Below are 26,660 nucleotides of genomic sequence, written 5' to 3'. Positions count from 1 at the left end.
CGATATTTTTTTCTAACGCGCTCCCATGGCATTCTTCATTCTTCTCTAGCTATCGATCCCTCATTTGATGAGCTCACTTGATAATTTAATTTCCAACTATAACTCTTAAGCCTGATGTTATCATTACAAGCCGAACTGAAAATAGCCATGATTGCAGCTCAGCTCATTTACGCGAAAAATTATTCAGTCTGAAGACCGCACGCGGGGTTACGTGCGGTAACCAATAAAAAACTGACAGCTGGAGTTATGGCCCACCAGCAAAAAAAATAAGCAAAAAAATTGTTTTTACAACGCGACCCTGCCCAAGCCCCGCCCAATATCAAAAAAGCGTCTATTTGTCACTTTTTGACCCCACCAAATCGTATATTTTGGCATTTTGAATCCCGCCAAATCGTAAATTTCCAGCTTTAATTCCTTTTAGGTGTTAGGAAATATTTTATTTTTTCATTTGTGTTCGTATTCAACTAGGGTTCTTGCGATGGATTTCTCTCTTAACCAAGAAATGCTGATGGAATCGTAAAATGACTGCATGGATGATGTCAATGAGCTTAGTTTATTAGCTGAGGCCCGAACCGTTCCGCAGGTGAATTTATTTCTTTCTATTTACTGGAGCTATTAGGGTTTAGAGATGATTGGAATATTGCAGAGCTATTCTGGTTTGATTACTATATGATTTGATTGCAACATTACTGTTATGTTGGAGGATAGGTGTGGTGTTGGCTAGATATTATTATGATTTTTAGCTTAAGGGTTTAGAATCATAATATAACAAAAATAACAGCAAAATATCACCAGAAAAAAAAATCACTTATATTATCTTAATATTATCATAATAATACCATAATAACACAAAAATAAGACAGTTGCTTTGAACTGTACATTTTTTTTATTTTAATGCTATAATACAACAATAATTTATTCCATCTATTTTGGTATTATCATGGTGTTATGTTGTCGTTGTAATTAATGTTATTTTGGTGTTATTTCTGTGTTATTATGGTTGTATTATGATATTATTATTGTATTATTGGCTCTGAACTACATTTGTGCTATTATGATATTATTTTTGTATTATTATGGTGGTATTATGTATTATAGTATTATTTTTGCATTATTTCATCAGTCTTATTGGATTTATGAATTGGTTTTGTTTAGGCATTACTTTTGTCATTCTAATGGTGATATATTAAAATTTGCAGTTCTCCGAGCCTGTAATTGTGTGCATTAATCCAATTGCGGAAAGCATGCTTAAAATAGTGGTTCATAATGAGAAGGAAGCCTATGAACAATATTGTGCATATGCACACCAAATTGGATTTACTGTGCGGAATGACCACGTTGGTTTTTGACCAAACTCTAAAATGATTAAGACAAAGAATTTCATTTTTGGTAAAGCTGGTTTCAAGAAAGAATTGAATAACAATGTGACAGTGAAGTACAAAAGAGGGGACACAAGGAATGGTTGTCCAGCCATGATTCGATATGTTGTCGATGTCGAAGGTACCTGGTTGGTTAAGAAATTTATAGAGAGTCATAACCATCATTTGGCGGCGGACGGTGACAAAAAAATATTGCATTCCAGTAGAAAGATGAGTGATAGTGCTGAGATCGATGACACAATCACGGATTAGAACACGTGATGCATTTAGTTTTCTAGCTACAGAATTCGGGGGTGTGAAAAATCTAGATTGCACGAAGAGGGATGCTTATAATTTCATACAAAGAGAGAAAAAATAAAATTGAACATGAGGACGCTAATTCTCTTCTACGATTGTTCGCTGAGAGGCAAGCTGAGGATACAATGTTTGCATGGGACATCTAAATTGATGAGTCTGGTAGTTTGTTGAATTTCTTTTGGAGTGATGGGATATCCAGGCTCGATTATGATTGTTTTGGGGATGTCATAATATTTGATACAAGTTATAGACTAAATAAATACAATTTATGTTGTGCTCCTATTGTCGGTGTGAATCACCACTGACAAAATGTTCTATTTGGAGTTGGTTTTTTATCAGATGAAACAGTTGACTTATTCAAGTGGTTATTTAAATCATTTATCCGGATAATGGATATCAAGCATCCGATATCAATATTCATTGACCAGGATCAAACAATGGATAGAGCCATTGAAGAGTGTCATCCGCACGCCAGACATAGATTATGCCAATGACATATTTACAAGAAATTGTCTTCAAAAGTCCATTGTGGTGTGAGCACCAAGAAGGTCAATGAGCTTTTTTATAAATGCATGGGTAGATGCAACTCCAAGAAGGAGTTTGAAGAAAGCTGGTGGACAATGATTCAGCTAGGAAATCTACATGACAATGCTTGGTTGAATAGTTTGTACAATATCAGACATAAGTGGTCAACAACATTCAATAAGAAAATATTTGGGATGAGGATCCTTTCAACCCAAAGAAGTGAGTCCACGAATAACATCTGTCATAATGCCTCCAAGCCAACAAGCACCTTCACTGAAAGTTTCTTGGGTCTTGAAAATGTCATGAAATCTTGATGAAGGAATGAGAAGGATGAAGATTTTAAATGTGAACAGTCTGTAATTGTTCCCGCTGTAAAAAGTAGTCTCGTGTTAAGGCAAGGTTCTTTGTTTACACGAGGAATTTATATTTAATATTTGAAGCAGAGTTGCTAACTACATGGTTTGTGTGGACTTGTTGTGGAGTGCTCAACCACCAAAGATTCCGAATTTTACATCAGAAACTTAGATAGTAAACACACAGGTAGACCCTGGATTGTTAAAGTCGATAAAAGTAATTCTAAAATTACTTGCAGTTGCAAAAAAAATTGAAATGATGGGTTTATTATGTTCTCACTCTCTAAGGGTGCTTAGTCATGAGAATATATATTTATTGTTGCGGTGGTCTGTTCATGCAAATAGGGATATATATAACAGCTATGGGTATAAACATCTGAAAGATTCGTAAATGTAGATTCATAAATGTCACCAAATTGCTCCAGTGGACTCATATATCAAACACACGTTCATAAATCTGCATATCAGATCAGTATATTAATGCAAGGTAATGAACTTGCTGAGAAAAATGTCCTAGAGACATTAAAGAAACTAACAATCGAATTAGAGATCATACTGAATGGGAGAGACCACCGAGAAATGCCAAGGTCAAAGAAGAAAAAGACACTGAATATGCAACACAGTTTGAACGACCCAACGAAGATGCAACTAAAATAAATATCTAATACAAGGTTAAAAGGCTTTTGGGAGAAGAATAGGAGAGTAAAAAGTAAGCTTTACCAACAGTACTAATAAACACAGTACTAATAAACATGTCTTTCTACATGTTATTTTACAACTCCCTAACATGAAGCATTGTATTACAGGAAAGGACAAAGATGTTGGCTCAAGTCAAGATACATTTCATCCATCCGACCCAAACATGTTTACAATGTCGAATTGATATAGTCAGGTACATAACTTAATTTGAAACACTTTGTAATTTGTGAACTAATTATGATTATAAGATTATACTTATTGACTTACATTCATTTTTTAATTGCCCAAAAGCAGGAGAAATTGCCTGCATCACTGCCTACAGACACATGTACGAGCTTATTTATGGACCTAAATGATCTGTGAAATACCAAGAAACTGCAACGAATGAACGCTATTGTTTGTTATTATGGAATTAATGTAATTTCTGCAGTACTAATCTTGTTTGATATTTTACCAGTTTATTATAGACTTCGGTTAATATTACAAACAACAATTTTTGATGCAGTGTTAAATCTAAACCTTGATATTTTGATAATATTGATGCAGATACAAGTGATATAAGATAGCCTGCGTTGAATATTACCGTAATACAACCAGGATATAACAGTAATCACTAAGGAATATTTTCCGGTTTGATTGGAATATTTCTTTGCTGTATTCTCCACTCCACGATCGAATCTTGGTTGTTCCGATGATATATTTATAATATTAAGTTGTTTTATATATTTCATCATAAAATGTGTGAAATAAGAAGCAATAAAACCTTATTATTATAATAATATTGTCTAAATACGACAACAATAATATTGGTTTGAATAAAATATTTTGCTTATTTTTGAAAGCCTTCTTTGAATAGCCTGTCTTGAATATTATCAAAATATTACCAGAATATTATCGTAATACAATCAGGATATAACAACGCTTGCTAAAGAATATTTACCAGTTTGATTGAAATATTCATTTATTGTATTCTCCACTCTGCGGTCGTATCTTGGTTGTTCTGATGATATATTTATAATATTAAGTTGTTTAATATATTTCGTCATAAAATATGTGAAATAAGAAGCAATAAAACCTTATAATTATAATAATATTGTCTAAATACGATAACAATAATATAGGTTTGAATATAATATTTTGCTTGTTTTTTAAAGCCTTCGTTGAATAGTCTGTCTTGAATATTACCAGAATATTACAGTAATACAACAAGGTTATAACAACGCTTGCTAAGGAATATTTTTCAATTTATTTGGAATATAGATATAACAATGCTCGTTAAAGAATATTTTCCGGTTTGATTGGAATATTCTTTTGCTGTATTCTTCACTGCGCGGTCGTATCTTGGTTATTCCGATGACATATTTATAATATTAAGCTTTTTTATATATTTCGTGATAAAATGTGTGAAATAAGAAGCAACAAAACCTTATAATCTATGTATCAGTCAAATATTTTGCTTGTTTATTATAGCCTGTGTTGAGTATTATCAAAATATTACCAAAATATTCTCGTAATACAATCATTATATTACTATAATATTACAAGAATACGACGATAACAGAGAAAATAAAAGTCATGACATCAAAAACATAAGTAATGAGAATAAAACAATAACATTATAATAATATTACAATAATACGACGATAACAGAGGTAAAATAACAGCCATGACATCAAACACATCGGGAATAAGAATACAACCATAATATTACTATATTACAAGAATACGACGATACCAGAGATAAAATAACAGTCATGACATCAAAAACATTAGGAATGAGAATACAACCAGAATATTACGATAATATTACAAAAATACGACGATAACAAAGGTAAAATAACAACCATGACATCAAACACACCAGGAATGAGAATACAACCATAATATTACAAGAATACGATGATAACAAATGTAAAATAACAGTCATGACATCAATAAATCTATTTTCGCATAGACAATACCCACAAAAAATTTTCATGAGCAAGCTCTGCCCTAAATCTTGGCATCTCTGCCTGCCAATCCCGATTTTCACTCCAATTACTTCTGTATCTTTCCTAATTTTTACATAAATTTGAAGAAAAAGATCCAACAATCAATACTATTGGTTTGTACTAGAACATGTTTAACTATTGAGAGTTGCCAGGTCCCGGGTTTAGCTCTAAAAGAACCATTAGTATCTACTGCAAACTTTTTGATCTGCAAAGTTTACTAGTGATCAGTGCATGGACTAAACTGGTGAAATTGCATGGGTATACCTTTAACGACTGACAGTATACTTACAACGTCCTTGCACACTTTTTTGTGCATCTGGTTTCATAAACTTTCCACTTCTTCTCCTTTAAATCCACAAACAACAATACCCAATGTTGGTTGTTCAAAACAGGAATCGTAAGAATATCAGCTTTTATCCTTTAAATCCGCAACAAATAATACCAGTGTTGGTTGTTCAAAAAAGTAATCATAATAATATCAGCTCCTTTAACTGCCTTCCTCGTGATATGACTCAGAAATCTTGCGGTGTTACCCATTTTATGATAACTCTACATAAGATTACAAACTTATAATATATTCATATAGTTATTTAAATTTTAAATATACTTAATCAATGATTACCCAATATAACGATAATATATAAATATAAGGCCTGAGAAAGGATGGAGAAGCGTTACTCTTTCCGTCTAAAATCATGACTTGGGCATTTACAATCATGTCATTGCACAATAACTCTTCTATTGCCCCGGGATCTATAAAAATGTTTCCAATGTGTGTAACATAATACCATCCCTGCAGAATAACACAAAATCTTTGTGAGCCTTTCATCTAAGACAAAAGCAATGCATTATAAAATATGATGATTACTCACATATTCGTGTATTTTGACATAGTTTGATCAATCACTAGCTGTGTTTCGGTTGATACCATGGATCTGCCAAGATAATTTATCTGGGAGTCCGTTGGAAGAGGCTAAAAAAATAAAGTTTTGTATAACATTTGAAATACATAGGTAATTTAGATGATATAAAACAATGTATAAATTTTTTTTTCCAAATACCACATTGACAACACCAGGTGTAAGGACTACTGATCCTCCTACTTCTTCGTCTTCAATTATTTGTTGTTCCTCTGTAATGGGGGTTGTTAGTTCCAGTACTACTGCTCCTGGAACTTCTTCGTCGACAATTGATTGAATGTTGCCATCCCCGACATTCGTATGTACAACGACATCTTCATCAGGCACAACGACATCTCTTATTACTTTTCTTCTCTTGAACTCGAAAGTAGTGAAAGGAGAACTCAATTTCTTCTTTCTTCTATTCCGTCTGCTCTTAAACCTTTGGATTAAGCTCGGAGAAGACCGTTTATGGGAGCCTTTAACAGTGTCTCCTTCAACATGAGAGGTTTTTTGGGTTCCCTCTTCTCCCACAGAAGCTGACTGCTGAGTTCCCTCTTCTCCCACAGGAGACAACTGTTGTGCTTCCTCTTCTCCCAGAGGAGACGATTGTTGGGCTCCCTCAATGTTCTCCTCGTCTCCTTCTTCTCCCATAGAAGACAACTATTGTGCTCCCTCTTCTCCCATAGGAGGCGATTGGTGAGCTCCCTCAATGTTCTCCTGGGCTCCCTCTTCTCCCACATGAAACGATTGGAGGACTTCTTCAATGTCGAACTCATTATATATAGCATCATGAGGTCTTTCGAAATGAGGGGAGGTTGGCTGGGCATCATCTACTCCCACCTTTTCGCCTTTATCAATTAAAATATCTTCAGATTTATCAATCTTATTTTGTAGCACTGACATTTGCCCCTGCAAACTCGACACTCCAACATTTATCGTATTCAGGGTTCCCTGAAATTCAGTGAACCATTTCTCTTAGCCTTTTAGCAGCTCAATTATTGATTCCATGTTTTTATCCATTGTGGTGTACATTGTCTCCGGGGTAATGTCGCTGGAAACAACTGACCCCATATCAAATGATACAGTTGCCTCTGGTCTGCCTTGGAATTCCAGTGTTGGAACTGGACTAGGTAATCCTTCATCTAGATTTAAGAGCAGATTGAGCTCATCCTCTTTCAGATCCAAAAAATGATCATGAACATGTAATTTATTTAAAAAAGAAACGCTTTAATCATTAAAACTCTCAAATAAACATAAGATTTTATTTTTTAATAACAACTAAATGTAACTTGCCTGTTCCATATTCAGCCTCTTAAAGGCTATATCAATCTGTGATGAGTTCCAGCTTACATTTGTTGAACACTTCAACATTCGAGGTCTGACCTCAAGAATGACAGGAGTAATCAAAGAAGTGTGCTCATAAAACCAGAGCTGTGTAAAAGAAAAGTCATATTCAACTTTGCACAAATAAAATAAATATTTTTTGACATTTATGCTAGATACTAACCGTTAGAAAAAAAAAATCATTTATATATCCCAAAGGTCGGTTCCGCCTTATTTTAATGGCTACTGCATTAGAGTGCAACAAACCAATTAAATGAAGAAAATGTATGTACATTCTCGCCAAAGGTGTAAAGTCCTTTGGATACACTGAAATTGCTGGAAGGAAAGAATAAATTTGATAACAAATAATTTATATACAATTAATTAAAAGTGGTAGAAGACTCCCCAGTTCCAAAATATCATTCCTCATTTGGCGGGCATCCGCACCACATGATGGAACTTTCTTCCACTTTGGCACTTCTCCTCTATTTGACATGCCGATCAAAAGGGCAACTTCATTAGGATTTACTCTCAGATCTTTCCCACCCATTCTGAATACCATTATTTAATGTTGTCAACATCGCAATATTTACAGTGTCAGGACATTGTCTTGGGGATAAGGTGGAAGAGCAAAAAATTGATCAACATTCATCATTTTCAGCTCATTCATGATGTCTTCAGATATCTCAAGCCTGATTTTATCGAGCACATCTCTCACTACGGACGGTTGACATTTACAGCTCATGGACCTTGGGTTCACAAACCAACATTAAAAAAAATAATGCAACATAATATTAGGTATATTCAGGTAGTATAAATAGAATTATTATAGTATTATTTAGATATTATTCTGGTATTATTTTAGTTGTATAAATGAATTTCAGGTTTTATTTAATCTTCTTCAGGTATTACTTGGGTAATATTTTGGTAATATTTAGGTAGTGTTAAGTAGTGTTAGTTTGGCATTATTTGGGTAATATTCATGTGGGTAATATTCAAGTAATATTTCAATAGTGTTGATTTGGTATTATTATTAAAATTCAGGTTTTATTCCGGTGTTATTCTAATATTATTATGATAATATTGGGTGAAATTGTGATTTGGTGCTAAAAAACAACAAGTATAAGCTAAAATACTACTCAAATATTACTCAAATACTACTAAAATACTACTCCAAATATTAGTGTTATTTAGTTTGGTATTATTTAGGTAATATTCAGGTAATATTTCATTAGTGTTGGTTTGGTATTATTATTAAAATTCAGGTTCTATTCCAGTGTTATTCTGATATTATTATGGTAATATTGGATAAACTTGTGATTTGTTACTCAAAAATAGCAAGTATGAGCTAAACTATTACTCAAATATTACTTAAATACTGTTAAAATACTGCTAAAATATTACCCGAAAACAGTCACTCTGAACTAAATACCTGAGTGATTGTTACTCAAATACTACTAAAAAATTACTCCAATACTATATAGATGAATTTCTACTTAAATACTGTTAAAATACTGCTAAAATATTACCCGAAAACAGCCACTCTGAACTAAATACCTGAGTGATTGTTACTAAAATACTACTAAAAAATTACTTCAATACTATATGGATGAATTTCTACACTCTATTAACATTTTGGTCAATGAAAGTAGAACCAGCAAAATAAAATTTATCTGGATGAACCCTCTTGAATTTCCTTCTTCTTACGCCATTTCACTTCGTTTTTCTTGTGTTTATCAGTCTCCATTGTCGATTCCTCTTCATTCTCCATTATCAACTGCTCTTCAGTCTCCATTCTCTCAGGCACTTTTTGGTTTCCATCAGCATGGGCTCGGATTCCATCCTGGTAAGGAGCAATCACGATTTTACTTCGACTGACGAACAACAAAAACCCTCAGCTTTTCTGAGTAAAAAACCCTAAACGATTGCCGATTGAATGAGGTGCTCTGTGGGCTCGGGCGACGTTTAGCTTTCTGTTGATCTGATGTTTTAGTGAAGCGTGCGATTTAATTTTCAGGTGCTTCGGGCCGGGCTCGGGTCGGGTCGCACCATAGAAAATGAGAAATTTTATTTTTTAAATTGTGAGGTCTGAAAATATTTTCAAGTGTCCTATTTTTATTATACACCGCACGCGGTGCAGAATAAGCGCTCCATTTACGCTGAAGATAATCCACAAGACGGTTAGATAAATCCTCGTTTCCTTGTTGCCTTAACGCTATTTCGAACTGGATCTCCAAATGGGGAAGAAATCTAGAGAGCAGTGGGAAGATGGGGAAGCTGTGAAATCCCTCTTCGGAACCGACAACCCTTATCGACGTAAACCACAGCCGGACGTAGCCTGCTGCGATACCGGTGTCAACATTCTGCCCACGAAGAAAGTAAGGTTAGCAATCGATTACAGTGCTGCTGAGAAGGAAACGATTACCGAAGGCAAAATCTCGGACGTGGAGCATTCCGATGCGAGGAAGAGAAAGAGAGATAGGGAGATAATAGCGCCTGCGCTAAGCCCTCGGTCCTCCGACGAGGAGCCTATTACGAAGAAGCGGAAGAAGGTTGTGGTTGAGGCAGAAGTGGATGGTTTAAAAAAGAAGAAGAATAAGAGGAAGAGAGAGGATATGGAGTTGGAATACGAGAAGAGGAAGTTCGGTTATGTCGGAGAAGAAAAGCCGGCGGCCACCATTTTAGCCATTGGAGAGAAGAGGAAAGCTGATGCTTCTGCTGCGGAGATGTTGGATACCAAGGGGCCATTTGATGATGACAGCAAGCTATTGAGGACTGTATTTATCGGGAACCTGCCGTTGAAGACAAAAAGGAAGGCTTTAAACCGGGAGTTTGCTAGGTTTGGAGAGATTGAATCGGTCAGGATAAGATCAGTGCCTCTTGTGGATGTGAGTAACTGTTGCTTTGGTTTTTGTTTTGATGTTTTAATTGTCATCTATTTTGCCTTTTTTAGGTTTTATAGCTTTTGTAGACATTTTCTTTGCCTAACTTCTTATCATAATTATTTTTTAAGGCTAAAGCTCCTAGAAAGGCTGCTGTTATCAAGGGACAAATAAATGAAGAAGTTAACAGGTTTGTGACGATGAACTCGATGCTTCATCTGCTTATGATTAGTATATTCTTTAGCATCCTCTATTTTTTTGTTATCTTATTTTTGGTGATATGGTTGCTTGTAAATTCTTGACACATGGCTAAATCCTCCCTGTATCACAGAATGTATGTTGTGAGAGCTTTATTATTGAGACCTATTTAGCGTTGAAACTGACTTGGAACATGATATTTCATAGACATAAGATGTAGAATTTGAAAAACAAAGGGCATGGTGTGCCATTACTCCATTTTGAGGTGAAAGCAGAAGCAACCTCTCAACCATGCAGTGGTAAAGCTGCAGATTTGAATTGTTCCCCGGATCTTGCATTAGTGACAACTTCATAAAATACACCTTTTTTAGGTGATGGTGCACCAGATCTTGCATTGGCGACAACTTCATAAAATCATTGTTTCCTAGCTATTGTATTCATGACTTATATTTGAATTTAGGTTTAACAAGTTTTTTGTGAAGTATATTTTGTATGAAGTGAGAGTCTACTTCAATATGTTTAGTTCATTCCTCAAAATAGGATTGTTAATAATGTTGATGGCAGAATGATTGTTGCCATATTGAGTCATATGCTAAGTAATAGTGAAATTAAACCCTCGTAAAAGAATTTTTACCCCCATCTCATTTTTCACGTCAAATGTGTCATCGTGTCCTATTTTTTTTTTTTTTGCCTTTTGTTGGTGATCATATTCTTCCGCCAAAGATCCAATAACTTGAATTTGAATTTTTATCATCACTAAAAATAACATAATTGACATTGAGAAATGCTTCTGCATATTGTTTCTTAAATTTTGTATATACCAGCCATTTCCCTATAGACTTTTATATATTTGTGGATTTTAGAACCGCTTCATAGTCTCTTTTTTTTGAATTTGTTTTTGCCTTGACTCACTACTCCATTGGTGAATGGAATGTTTGTTTTAATACTAGTTAAATAAATTAGCTTACCGAGTGGCCTTTTATATTTTGATGGATCTTCAAGAGGTTCATTATTATTAGATGTGATTCTACTATCCATAGGGACATACATCTAAGTAGGCTTGTTTATTGTGATATTTCTTTATTATTGACAAATTTAATTCCATGAAAATACTTCTTATAAATCACTTGCTATTCACTAGGGCTGTCAAAAAGTCTCATTGTTTGCAAAGAGCTCGTGTTCAACTCATTAAGTAGCTTGTGATCAATTCATTCGCTAAACAAACAAGTCGAACACGAATAATTTTTTTGTGCTTGATATTTAAATGAGTCGAACACGAACAAATTTTTGTTCGTTCTTCGGCTTGTTTTGACTTGAAATATATATATATATATATATATAAAGTCATACAAACAAACAAGAAGTCTATATATATATATATATATATATAATGAGTATTATTTTTAAGTAATTTAATTGACTACAAGGCTATAAAGATTTATAATCAATTAGAATTACTAATTTAAAAATAGAATAAAAATATATTAAATTTTATTTAAATGAATGTTTTAATTCAAATAATAAGATTTAAATCTCGCCCTACCCTTACATTCTACGACTGTGTGACTAAGGTTGTCAAAATTGCTCATTGTTCATGACCAAATCGTGTTCGGCTTGCTAAGCAAACAAGTTGAACATGAACAAATTTTTTTGAGCTCGATATATAAACAAGCCAAACACGAACAATGGTTTTTCTAAATGAGCCGAGCCTGGGCTCGCTCAAGCTCTGCTTGTTTATACCCCTAATATTCACTTCTATTGAGTAAGATGCCAACATAAACATATAGTAAATGAATTCCGCAAGAGTATGTTTGATGAAGGTAGAGTAATCAACGGTGTTGTTGCGAATGTTAATCTTAGACATGATTTTGCATAGTGTTTCCGACTAGGACCATCTACTCTCTTTGAGACCATTGATAACCTTTTTGAGAACGCATATACTTCTCATCCCTTGAGTGACATATTTGAGTGGTTACTACATATAAATGATTTCTTATAGGTCACAGTAATGAAATGAATTGCTAACATTCATTTGTCGGATAGACCAAAAAAGTTTGATGACTACAAATAGAATGATTCAAATGGAGTGCAAACATGCCACTAGAGAGAATGTGTGAAAACCATGGATCTAAGTGAACCGTTTGGCAACTAAAAGATACTTGTTGCTATCAATCATTCCATTAGGATAAAATTTGATAGCAAATGTTGACTGACAAGCAATGAGTTTGACCACACAATGGGGAACAACACAATCCTGTTGTCTGGTCACTGAGAAGAACATCCATTTTAATATACATGGCTTATTTGTAAAGGTTGTAATCGAGCCAAGCTTATGTTACAAGTTGTTCAAGTTTTGTTAGAGCTCATTCTGACAAAATGTTGTCACAAGGGCTCCTAGCCTAAGGGTAAAACTGTTTTTTGTACGCTTAAGGGCACTTTAGTCTTTTATTATTATTATTGTTGGGTATAAATAAGCTTGTTATGTCTAGGGATAGGTTTATGCATGGAATTGAGTTGTGAGCCTTAAGTTTAGGTTTTGGGAGAGATTGCCTACCTCTCAAATTATAGGTTCTTATCAGCTTATCTTTATTTTCTTATTAAGTGTTTGATTTATTGAAGAAATATTGTGTTTGCCCTAATTTTTCTTAAAATGCGTGCCAATTTTGAGTGTGTCAAGGTGTTAATAAAAAAAATCCTAGAATCCAATTGGAGTACGTTGAACAAATCGACAGTGTGAAGAAAATAAGCAATGGTGGAAAAAGAAACAAAGAAATTAGTCATCATGTAGTAGACTCCATCAGTATCAACACCTCTCCCAAGTGTATTCTTTCAATCGAGATTTTGAATGATACAATGAGGATAGAAAGTTACAAAAGTAATTATGAAACTTAGTGAGACTGTAATAATACATTGTAGGAAATTATGAGTCATAAAATATTTGAGTGAGAGAGAGAGTTTGAATAACCAATCGGCCACAATCACGAGAAGAAGGGAAATCATGTGAAGGGAGAAGTAAAGTTTGTGGTTACCTATCATATGGATGGAGACATAAATCTAAGATCCATGACATTTAAGAAGACAACTGAAATATATCTTGAGGATGAAAGAACATAAGAAGAAATATGTTGATAGAGGTTTGAATTGTCAAAGTTTTGAGAAAAATAGGCTGAATTCTGAATAGGCTCGATGCCTTTTCCCTTTGCTTTCATTCCATTAAATAATAATATCTATTTTAGGTACAAAATATCATGTATAATCTATTTTAGATAACTTAATAATGTATATTCTTAATCTAAATATTTAGCTAAAAGAGAAATAAATCAGAATAGAAACATTGAAAATAATTTAAATAAGGAAGCTCCTAATTATAGAAAACTCTTAATTTAGCTGTCTGATTTCTGTCCTTCACTGATAAAAAATTATTCATTTGGCAACAAGAAACTTTGCTGAACCAACAATCTTCAAGCCGTGAGTATCGAAATCGATGGTGTCGGAGCTGAGTGTGCCGAAGCCTCAGTGACAACTCCTGAACCTAATATGATTTGAGCAAAAAAAAAAGAGAAATTCTTTATCATTGTTGTCTAGAAATTAGAATCATAGCCAAAAAAAAAAGAAATTTTTTATCATTGTTGTCTAGAAATTAGAATCATAGCCACAAGAATGATCCGTTTCCAGTTACACGATCCAAAATGCTACCAATCATAGCCCACAAATAGGATCCAGTTACACGATCTAAATGCTATCGATCATAGCCCACAAGTAGGATCCGCGTCCTAATCTAAATGCTACCGATCATAGCCCACAAATATGATCCAATTACACGATCCAAATGCTATCGATCATAGCCTACAAATATGATTCGCTTTCTGATCCAAATGCTACCGATCATAGCCCACAAGTATGATCCAATTACACGATCCAAATGCTATCGATCATAGCCTACAAATATGATTCGCTTTCTGATCCAAATGCTACCGATCATAGCCCACAAGAAGGATCTATATCTCGTTATACGATCCAAATGCTATTGATTCTTCCTACAACGACGAGGACGATTTGTTCCCTGATCTTCACGACAAAAGTCCTGAAGCCGAGATGTCGTAGCCGTAGATCTATTGTGCATCGAAGGATAGCAAAGACGACAATTGCGTTTGGATAAAACCAAAGTTGTCGAAGCGGACTAAACGGGGGAAGTCGAAGCGGACTAAACGGGGGAAGTCGAAGCGGAAGAAGCAGTCGAAGATGTCCCAGAAGCAGGAAAGGCTAGCAAAAACGACTATGGCATCAGCGACGATTTGCACGGAGACGAGATCAGTTGTGACCACTTCAGAGTCATCTACCGCTGCTACTCGCTGGATTCTGGTGATATCTACGCCGTTAAGTCCATCGACAAGTCTCTGCTCGCCGACAACGTTGATTTTGAGTGTGTGGAAGGAGAGGTTAAGATGTTGTAGCTTGCTTTCGCCAGAAACCCTCAAGTCATCCAGATCCACGCGCTATACGAGGACAAGGCTGCGATTCACCTTGTGATGGACCTCTGCGAGGGTGGAGATCTCTTTGATCGGATTGCGACCTGTGAGGGAGTGCCGCTGATGGAGGCGGATGCAGTGGTTGTGATGACGACGCTCGTGGAAGCATTGACAATGATGAGCAGAGCTACACGGAGAGGAAGATAACCAAAAAATCAAGAAAGAGCGTTTTTTCTACTAAAAGAAAAGTTCCTCCCCGTTCCACATGAAGGCCGGCGGGAAGGGAGGCTTGATGGTCCTCCAACGACTATTGGTGGTTAGGGCAAAAATTTGTCTCTGATACTATGTCAAAGTTTTAAGAAAAATATACTGAATTCTGAATAGGCTCGATGCCTTTTCCCTTTGCTTTCATTCCATTAAATAATAATCTTACAATCTATTTTAGGTACAAAATATTTTGTTTAATCTATTTTAGATAACTTAGTAATGCATATTCCTAATCTAAATATTCAGCTAAAAGGGGAATAAATCAGAATAAAGATATTGAAAATAATTTAAATAGGGAAGCTCCTAATTATAGAAAACTTCTAATTTAGCTGCCTGATTTCCGTCCTTCCTGATTGACATGAATCAAGCGTTCATTTTCCTTTTTAGCTAGAATAAAAGAGTGACAATAGTGGAAGAACCATTAGTGAAAATATGTCCCTTAAGACATGCTGGGCAATAAGAGTTTAGTCAAATTTGACTCAACAACGCTCAGAGGGATAATGACACAAACACAATGAGAATTAGGAGAAACGATCTTCCCACCATGATTATATCCAATATCAATGCAACCTTCAGAACCATGATCACTAAGGCCACCGTAACCATTTTGATGCTTGATAGTGAGGGCATTTTGATTATCTGATGATCTCATTAGAGAGTAATTGCCAGATTGGGAACTATGGGATCAACTATCACCAAAATTATACATGTTGGTGGCAAGAAAACAATAGTTTAGTTATCCGATGAACTCACGAGATACTAATTGCAATATTGGTAACTATGGATTCAACTATCACCAAAATCATACACGTTGAAGGGATGAATCAGGATAAATGGTTGAGAGTGAATTGACTTATATTTTTTCCTTGCATGGTGGTGTTGTAACCCTTACTGGATGCATCTTTGTACTGTAGAGAAACAATGCTATAGTACAAAATATTGAATTCAGATGCTACTTTTTTTAAAGTGGAGCAAATAAAATCTTGCATAGCCTAGACGGTCATGATTTTGGCCATGAAGGCAATGAAAGGTTCAAGACTATTAATCAATCAAGTGAGAACTATATAATTATATGCTTGCCGCTTGGAGACTTTTAGCAAGTTGAGTCTTGGTAGGTAAACATTGGAGAGTTGCATTCAAGAGGGTCAAAGAGCAGTAGTCGTGCTTCTGTGGGGGAGCTGCATAAAGAGCCCAAGCTACAGGGGAGTTTGAACAAGCTTTGGGATAGCAGAAGACCAGAGTGAGAGAGATGATGTCAAGACATCTGGGCTTCCCCAAGCTCGAATGGGTGTAACAAGTTGAGGGAGAGATCTGTAAGTGCGTAAGTGCATGTTGGCGAGCCATGGTTTGCGTGAAGACTTGTGAATGCATATCAAACTGCTGTGAATTACAACCTTCTCACAAGTAATAGAGGCATAAATGTGTTTTGTTTATATTTTTTATGCTTTAAATTGCATATATTTTCTCATTTTTTAATTGTTGCTTTTGTGCTTGCTTCTACTTCTTTTTTTGGATTTTCATTTTTTAACCAATTTTTATATGTTTATTCTTGTAGGCTCATGGCCTCTCTTTTGTTTTTTTGGAAGTTTGGTTGGCTTAGAGGGGGAACATAGATTTTTGTGTGTGTGTTTTTTTTAAGTTTATATTGATTCATAGTTTGCTCTTTATTTTTTTTTCCTTTTATCAATGAAAGATTTTTTAATGCATATGTTTGAACTTCTGAGCTTTCATTCTCATATATTTTGTATTTTCTAAAACTCGTGCATAATTGTATTGGTATTTTACTTACTTTGGCTTAGTAATTTAGCTTGATATGTGTCTATATGTTTGGGTGGACACGTTTGTGCTTGACTTTGCAGTCTATTAATATGATATTGCACATAATTTTTCTCACACCCCAATGTGTACTGGTTGCGGTTTATTATAGTATAGATTCTATTTGAACTTGAGAGCTTGACAATTATTTTGAAGGTCCTTACCAGTCGGGCATTAATCTCTGCTATCTAAAATTTAGTGTACTATTTCAGCTGGCTAAAAAATGCATGCTTCTCAGCTAAATGAATATTGTATAATGAACCGTTGTGGCACATTTTGGTTAATATAATTTAAGATAACTAGTATCTTTAGGCAATCTTAATGTATTTAAAAGTTTTAGATTCTAAGGATAATAATGGTTTCCCCATCCTTTTGTCTGATAATGCCATAGCTGTGATTTGTTTACCGTTGCATATAACTTTATGATAGAATTTGTTTCTCTAACTGTTTATATATTGCTTCATTCTAGTTTTCAAAGCAAAAATTATAATTTATGAAGCTTTATCAGTCACATAACGACCGTACCATAGATTCTCAACTAGCCGATGATAATTTCTTGGATATTCAAAATTTCATTTTTATGATAGTGTTGTCATTGTGCAACCAAGTGCTCACACATATTTTTCTTTTGAACACATGTTTTGATTATATTGGAGTGGCTATAATGTTTATTCAAAAACATATTTTAAATCACCTTCATCTTCGGAAAGTTCTTTTTGAATTATAAGCTGAGGACCTAGGTTATATATTTATTTTTGGCTCTTTCATGCCTAACATTTCACGAGACTTCTGCGCATGTTTACATGTTTAAATTGTTGGATTGGGTATATATACTGCCAGTTTAAATTTGAGTGGCGCTTTACAGCATGAATGCTTACATTGTCTTCAAAGAGGAGCAATCAGCCCATGCTGCTTTGTCTAATAATATGACACAGGTATATAGCTTGCAGAAACATTTAAAATTGATTCGCTTGGATAGTGTTTGTTTGTACTGTTAGTATGCTGCTGTATTTAAGATGTAATAAATATTTATACTTAGATTGGTGGAAATCATATCCGTGTTGATATGGCATGCCCACCTCGCAAGAAAATGAAAGGTGTTGCTCGGCTATATGATAGAAAGAGAACAGTTTTTGTGGGCAACATCCCTTTTGATGTGAAGGTTAGCTTTCTTTTGTCGAGGATATATTTGTCAGTGAAAATCATGTTGTTTCTGTTTTCTTAAAATTTATCAGCCCTCTGTCTGATATATATTGCTGGCACTCCAGGATGAAGAGCTCTACCAATTATTCTGTGGCCTGAGCCGGTCAGAACCAAATGTTGAAGCTGTGCGTGTAATCAGAGATCCAAATACAAGCATTGGAAAGGGCATTGCTTATGTGCTGTTTAAAACCAGGGTGAGTTTTTTTTCCCAATAGAAAGAAATGTTTGCAAGGCTACAACTAATAGATTTAATATATATATATATGTATATATATCTATATATATGTATATATATATGTATATGTATATGTAAATGTATATGTAAATGTATATATATATCTTGAGTACTTTCTGGTTGATTTTGTTTTGCAAGCATTTGTCTTCTACACAACTCACTTGTAAAGTAGTGGTTTTTTTTGTCATTTAGACTTTTAGTTTGGCAATTATTTCTTTTCTTTCTTCTAAACTAGTCAAGAAGGGCATCTATGATGAAGGATAAGGTAATTATTAGCTATCTTATTTGTAGAGCTAGAGTTTCATGCGTGTTTATGATCTTGATCCTGTGATAATAATCTGATTGGAGCCTTGTATATTTATGCATAGCTTCTTTGATCATTCTTCGCTGGTAATTATTCAGGGTTTGGTTTGCTAATTCAGATCAATGGTGAGATGCTCAAAGTTGTACATTCAAATTCACAGGTCGCAATTACTTAATTTAAACAACGACTTGTTTTGGCTTATATAAAATATTTATTACGGTTTGGCTTTCCTAATCCACGCGCTTCAAAAGATGCTCAAAATTATATATATAGATCTGTATATATATATTGAGTACTTTCAGGTTGATTTTGTTTTTCATGCTTTTGTCTTCTATACAACTCACTTGTGAAGTACTGATTTTTTTTTTGTCATTTAGACTTAGTTTGGCAATTATTTCTTTTTTTTCTTCTAAACTAGTCAAGAAGGGCATCTATAATGAACGATAAGGTAATTATTACATTCAAATTCACAGTTCACAATTACTAAAGTTAAACAATGACTCATTTTGGCATATATAAAATAATTATTACGGTTTGGCTTTCCTAATCGATGCGTTCGAAAGGATGCTCAAAATAAATGCACACCTTCGCATTTGCAGTTCACAATCTCTTAATTTTGATATTTATTTGTTCCTGTAGATAAAAATTGAAAATACAAATAATTTGTTGTTGAGGATAATTTAATCATCGTTTATTCATAATATCAAATATATATTCACGTTTATAGAAAATCAGACGTTTGACTGAAAACATTTTGCAATAAAAAACCAAATTATACTTGGACAACTAAATTAATTACTAAAAGTTAGAGAATATAACTAAAAAAATTAAAATATCACCACATAGAAGAATAAATATTCCTACAGCTGCTGGGAGATAATGTCCTGCTAAACTCTTCAATCTCCAATTGCACTGAGAAAGTGCTAAGGAATTGCATTCCAACTTGAAATTCTATCAATCAAAGTTGAAATCACGTTGAATTATTTTTTGCATATCTAATGGCCACTATATTTGTAATCACAGATGCTTCCATAATTTATGATTGAAAATAGAGTTGGTAAAATATGCTGAAGCTGAAAAAACAATGTCTAAGTAGAGTGAATATTGAATGGTGCAAGTCACATACTTACAATATCCAAAAATTTCAGGGATTTAAAGGGAATTATAATAGAAAAAATGGGTAAGTTGAGGGTGGGAAGATCTTTATTTGATACTACATGAAGTTTACTAGATACTAATTGATGAAAGTACAAAATAAATTGGGGTCTTGGTGTGAATTTGTTTTCATGTAAGAGAGAGAGAGACACGTGCGCACACACACACACACATACACACAGATATTAGCCAGTCTTAGAATTTTTGATGCCATTCTTGCCATGACATTTTACTTTTTACTTCCTCAGCCTCATAGGAATGTATTTGTTCATATCTCTTCATACCTTGGTTTTCAAACTTTGGTTTTTTACCGGCACAATTAACTTGCAACAATGGGCTTGTTAGATTTGTTACTTGAAGAACAATCATTCGGAGTACTTTTGTAATAAAAATTATAGTTATCATTGTTTGACCAAGGAATAACAACAGGGTAAGTGTTGGACACTTTTTTAAAGTTGTTGAATATATTCTGATATAATATTAAGGTATGCAATTGATATTGGATGCCTAATATATATAAATTTTTTGTTATTGTTATTATTATTATTATTCTTATTATTTTATTGTAAGAGGGGCACTTGGTCTTACCTTGGGTTTTTGGTTTGCTTTCACCCTTAATTAATAGGATTCAAGTTGAGTTTCTGTTAAGTACACCCCTTGGAGTCCTTTTCTACTTGCACGTTGATCTCATCTTTATTTTCATTTGTAATTCCTTTATGTAATGAGAAAAAGCTCAGAAAAGTGAACTTTATGGGAAGATGGTAGGAGAGATACTAAAGGAGTTGGAAAACTCTTCCGACAATGCTGGTGTGCACTCAAGAAGTATTCATATTTTTGCCAAGAGAAGAGGAGGAATGGGGGAGCGATTGGAGATGCATTCATTGCAATCACATTTACTGTAATAGAATAAAGTTTTTGGGACTTCAATGAACAAGCTTTTTTTTGATAAAAAAAAAATGAATCACTAATTCCAACTCATACACTTAAGCTACACATGGATTAAATGACTCCCTAAATTAAAGATGCATGAACACAATAATGAGAAGACAACGATTTTACATTAGAACATGCTTAAATGTAACCCTTCATGAAGGAAACTGTAAAATGTCAAAGGTCATCAAATAATGAAATGCATAAATACAAATTAGTTTTTATTAGATCTTTGTTATGCTTCTTCTTTTGAGAATTAAGGTGTGGTTGATCCTTATTCTTGATTTTTTACCATTTAATAAATGATGTAAGCTAACATTTTATCTTTATTAAATTCCTTTTCTTTCCTTATCTTCCAGTTAGCAGCAGGACATGTTGACATTACTATTTTATAAGAATTGTCTAATTAGAATAATCTGATGTGTTAATATCATCCTTGCTGGCTTCAATCTAAAGACCTTTTTTATTTTGTGTATGGTTAAGACTGTGGTCTTGCTTATTGCAAGGAATACACCCTGATGTTTCTTCTCCAAAGCCATTTGAATTTTAGGTTCGCACTTCTTTTGTGGTGGAAGATCCTTCTGTTCTTTGAAGAATGCTTCCTTGCTTTCACATTGTTTTTGGGTTGAATATGTTCACTACTACTCATTGTGCAATTTGTTCATTCGCAATAAATTGCTATTGTTGGACCATATTTATTTAAAATTTGGAACCAAAGAAGTCAGAGATTTGATTGAAAATCATGCTGCGGTAGAAAATTTGTTGTTTCAAATTTAGAAGTCTGAAATGACATAATATTTTACGATAAATTAGGGAATGTAATTAAAAAAAGGTAAAAGATCACCAAATATAAATGTCATGCCGCCTCGCACTGATTCAAGGCGATAATTGCCCCACAAATCTCAAATCTCCAGTTACACCTGGAGTGGTTAGAAAGAATTGCATTAAAAAAAAACTCTTTCCAATCAAAATAGAAAGCAAGTAGAATTGCTGTGCACATGCCTCAAGGTCCTCATATTTATTATCATAGAGCCTGATACAAAAAGCTAGAAATTTGAGCATGTAAACTTATCAGATGTGTAACCATAAAGATGAGGTTGAAAGGGAATAATTTAAGGCTCTCCTTATAGTTGGGGGTATGAAGTTGGAATCGATGCTTTAAAACTAGACTGGAACTTTCTTGGAATATTGTTTTGCTTACATTTTTCTAATAAACTGTGTATTTTATACGTTCATGCATTTCTTGTAGTTAAATTCTTTTTTTTAAAGAAATTTTGTGTGCAAGTGGGCCATTCTATACTTCTTCACCTTAAATTTCACATATTGTAATTTAAATATTTAGTAACAACTTTTGTTTGATATTTTCTTGAAAATTATATATATAAATAATGTGTGATGCCGTGTAATCTGATGCATGTATGGTGAAAATTTCCGAGAGTTTTTCACAGACACTTAAAAATGAATATTGATAAGTTTTAAGAGAGTTTTTCTATAATTACAATAAAGTTATACTGATAATTATGATTTAAACAAGTCACTTGTGTTATACGGATGAGCAATCTCTTTAGAGAAAGGGGATCACAATGACTTACAAAATAATTAATTATCCATTCCTTTGATTCTATGAAATAGATGTGAGTTTTAATTTTTTTTAATGGAATTTATACGAACAAGAAAGACTATGGATATCTTGTTGCAATCTAACATGTGTATTGTAATTTTTTTTAATTTATAAATTAAAGAACTTTGAAACAAAAATAAAATCAATTTGTAGTTGGTTTGTTGAGATGTAAATAGCATCAATTTGTTTAGATAATTTAACGGTTTTTTTAGTTATAATCTGTTCAGTTTGAAGTGTTGTATAGATTCTGATTCTAATTCTATTTTGGGTTTGGAATTGATCTTATTTAAAATATTTTTTCATATTGATGTTCTAACTTAGTTTTCAGTATTGCTTAAGGTTCTGTATGTGGCAGCTTATTCACCACTTTGTTTTTTAGAACATCCACACTTCTGAAAAAGGAAATTATAATACCTATTACAGCATTGAGAAAATTACTTTTTTCTCAATAGCGCTCTACATTTCTCTTTATAAAAGCTATGCTGCTTGAAATGTGGACCTTAAATCTACAATTCATGGGTACAAAATGTTGTCTTGCCATCTCGTTAAGAGGAATTCAATAATTTATCATCTGTGATATTCTATAGGTTTTAGAGGCTGTGCGGTTCACGGCTTTGATGTTGTTTGTTTCTATCACCGAAAGTGTTACGATGGAATGAAAATTAACCAATGCCATGGCAACTTCTTGTCTGGATGTTCGGACGTTAGTTATCTACTTATCTAACTATGATTCTTCATTTCTCCTGAGACTCTTTCAATAGAGCTAACTTCCTAGTTCAATTTTGAAGTTTTTTGGCACTGTACTTCTCATTTTTCGTCCTTTTTTTTAAATTTCAGTATTTTGTGCTTGGCTTGGTTGTGAGATTGTTTTTACTCGAATCTCTTAATTTTTGTATTATTTTCTCTGATGAAATCTTAATCAACTGTTTGCTTTTAATCCTGAATTTCTATTAGAAGAGTAGAAGTTTTTCATTGATGACTGAAAATAGTTGCCGTGTTAGATTTTACTTGTTTCCTAGCTGAATTGCATCTCACTCAAAATATCATAGCATCATATGTAAGTTTATATCAGAAGCTCTACACTCTACTAGTCTTTTGCCCTCTGAAACCGGACACCAAAGCTACAGACATTACCACATTACCTATGAAGTTATATATCTAACATGTAAGCTTCAATTTTTTGCATATATATGCCATCTTACTTGTGCATGGAAATGTATATTTCACTTTTTTAGAAGTTAAGATAATGATATTTTTATGTGATTGGAAAGATTTGGGTGGTATAAATGTAAAAAAAAAGAGTAAAGTTTAGGTGTTAGATATGTAAATAAGTAAAGTGTTGAAAAATTAGGGCGAAGAAAAATAAGAACGACACAAATCCAGAAGAACACAGAGATTTAACGAGGTTCGAAAAAGATGCCTACGTCCTCGGGAGCAGAACAACGACTTTTCACTAATTCAGAAAAAGTACAGAATACAAATACATAATTCAGGGAAATGGTGTCATAGTTAGAACATTATGTGATGTCAGACATATTCCTAATTCAGGAAAATGGTGCTATAGTTAGAACATTATGTGATGTCAGACATATTTCAGATCTGAAGAAGAATTTGATTTCCTTGGGCACTCTACATAGAAATGATTTCATTTATAAGGCAGATGAGGATAGAGAAACGATCAGAATATTTAAGGGTGCACTGACGGTGATGAAATGAAAGTTAACTGCAGGCAATATCTACAAACTGTTAGGGAGTACAGTTGTAGGTGAAGTTCATTCTGTGGAGTCAGATGATGATAGTACAAAGCTGTGACATATGCGTTTGGGTCATCTCAGTGAACGTGGGATGACAGAATTGCATAGAAGAAATCTGTTGCATGGTGTTAAAAGCTGCAAGCTTAATCTTTGTAAGTTATGTATTCTCGAAAAACAAACTAGAGTCAATTTTATGACTGGAAAACATAAAACTGAAAGGATTCTTGATTATGTGCATTCTGATGTATGAGGCCCTATTAGGGAGTTGTCATTGAGAGGATCTCAATATTTCGTTACCTTTATTGATGAATTTTCCTGGCAAGTTTAGGTGTATTTCTTGAAGCAGAAATCTGAAGTATTCTCTAAATTCAAGCTGTGAAAAGCTGACGTGGAGAACCAAACTGGCAGAAAGATCAAGTATTTGAGGTCTGATAATGACACAAAGTACACAGATTCATAGTTTCAGAAGTTCTGTGAGGAGCATGAGATTCAGAGACATTTTTCAGTACGCAAGACACCACAGCAGAATGGCGTGGCAGAAAGGATGAACATGTCCTTAACTGAAAGGTCAAGATGTTTGAGACTGAATGCAAGGCTTCCTAAGAGTTTCTGGGCAGAGGCTGTGAATATGACATGCTATCTCATCAATAGATCACCTCGAGCATCATTGGGTGACAATGTCGCAGAAGAGACATGGACAAGTAATCCATTTAATTTTGATCATTTACAGATTTTTGGTTGTCCCGCTTATGTGCATGTACTTGGAGATAAAAATCAAAACTTGATGCAAAATCCAAGAAGTGCATCTTTCTTCTATGCTATAAGAAAGGTGTGGAAGGATACAAGTTTTGAGATTCAATTACAAAGAAGATGGTGATCAGCAGAGATGCAGTTTTTTATGAACAACCCATGTTACAGCAGAATCAAAACAAGGTGCAAACAATTTCAGTTCAGATGCAGTGCAGATGGATTTAGAACAACATCCAGAAACAACTAAGAGAGTTGAAGGTTCAAATCCAACACCTGGTGATTCCATTCTAGATGATCCGCAAAATTCTAATCTAGCCAGAGACAGACAGAGATGCACCAATATAATGCCTCATAGCAGATTGGGTTATGAAGATTTCCATGCGCACTTCTCATCAGCATCGATGATCCAATCACTTTTCAAGGAGCTATCACTAACCAGGAGAAAGAGAAATGAATGAGTGCAATGATTGAGGAGATGGAGTCTTTGCGGAAAAATCGCGCTTGGGGGCTAGTTCAGCTTCTTGAGGGAAAAAAGACTATTGGTTGCAAGTGGATGTACAAAAAAAAACCAACAGTATCAGAAAAAAAAGGAGAAAAGTTCAAGGCTCGACTGGTAGCAAAAAAATTTTCAAAGCAGAAAATTTTCACAGCAGAAAGGGATAGATTATGATGAAATTTTTTCTTCTGTGGTCAGACATACTTCAATCAGGACAGTGCTTGCATTAGTAGCCATTTGGCCTGTGGTCAGACATACTTCAATCAGGGCAGTTCTTGCATTAGTAGCCATTTGAAATTTGCATTTGGAGCAGATGGATGTTAAAACTACTTTCTTACATGGTGATCTGGAGGAGCAAATTTACATGGAGCAGCTAGAAGGGTTCACTAAACTTGGATAGGAGCATCTGGTTTGCAGGTTAAAGAAATTGCTTGTTAAAGAAATTGCTGTATGGGTTGAAACAGTCTCAAAGACAATGGTTCTCCAAGACAATGGTACAAACGGTTCGACTCCTACATGATTCATATTAGCTACAGGCGATGTGAGTATGATTGTTGTGTTTATGTGAAGAGCCTTGATGATGATTCTATTATTTTTTTGTTACTGTATGTTGATGATATACTGATTGCTGCAAAGAATATGAATGGTGTCTGTGGTTTGAAAGTTTAATTGAGCTAGAAATTTGACATGAAAGACTTGAGTCCTACGAAAAAGATTCTTGGAATGAAGATTCATCGAGACAGAGACTTAAGACAATTATGTTTATCTCAACGAGACTATGTTGAGAAAGCGCTGAAAATGGAACGCTGAAAATATTTTAGATGAGCAAAGCAAAACCTGTAAGCACTCCTTTGACAGATCATTTTAAATTTTCTTCAGAACAATGTCCTAAAACAGATACATAAATCGAAGACATGACAAATGTTCTATATGCCAATGCAGTTGACTGCTTGATGTATGCAATGGTGTGTACTTGTCCGGATTTAGCTCATGCTGCTAGTTAAGTCTCCAAATACATGACTAAACCTGGAAGGCGGCATTGGGAAGCAGTCAAGTGGATTTTCAGGTATCTGAAGGGTACTGTAGGACATGAAATTATTTTTGGCAGTCAG

General features: G+C 34.2%; 1 protein-coding gene across 1 annotated transcript in view; it reads left to right on the top strand.

The window, feature by feature from the left end:
* Positions 1-9,605: 9,605 nt before the first annotated feature.
* The window catches only part of LOC110030354 (RNA-binding protein 34-like), an 18,751-nt gene continuing 1,696 nt past the window's right edge, over positions 9,606-26,660 (top strand). Inside the window, exons 1-5 of the mRNA XM_020733026.1 lie at positions 9,606-10,357; positions 10,483-10,541; positions 17,966-18,035; positions 18,140-18,262; positions 18,369-18,497. Coding sequence (XP_020588685.1) covers positions 9,707-10,357; positions 10,483-10,541; positions 17,966-18,035; positions 18,140-18,262; positions 18,369-18,497 — 1,032 coding nt within the window. The 5' untranslated portion in view covers positions 9,606-9,706. The remainder of the gene's footprint in view (positions 10,358-10,482; positions 10,542-17,965; positions 18,036-18,139; positions 18,263-18,368; positions 18,498-26,660) is intronic.

This window comes from Phalaenopsis equestris, unplaced genomic scaffold, assembly GCF_001263595.1.
Source record: "Phalaenopsis equestris unplaced genomic scaffold, ASM126359v1 Scaffold000703, whole genome shotgun sequence".
NCBI lineage: Eukaryota > Viridiplantae > Streptophyta > Magnoliopsida > Asparagales > Orchidaceae > Phalaenopsis > Phalaenopsis equestris.
The sequence above is the reverse complement of the archived record's forward strand: the minus strand, read 5'-3'. Positions and strand labels throughout refer to the sequence as shown.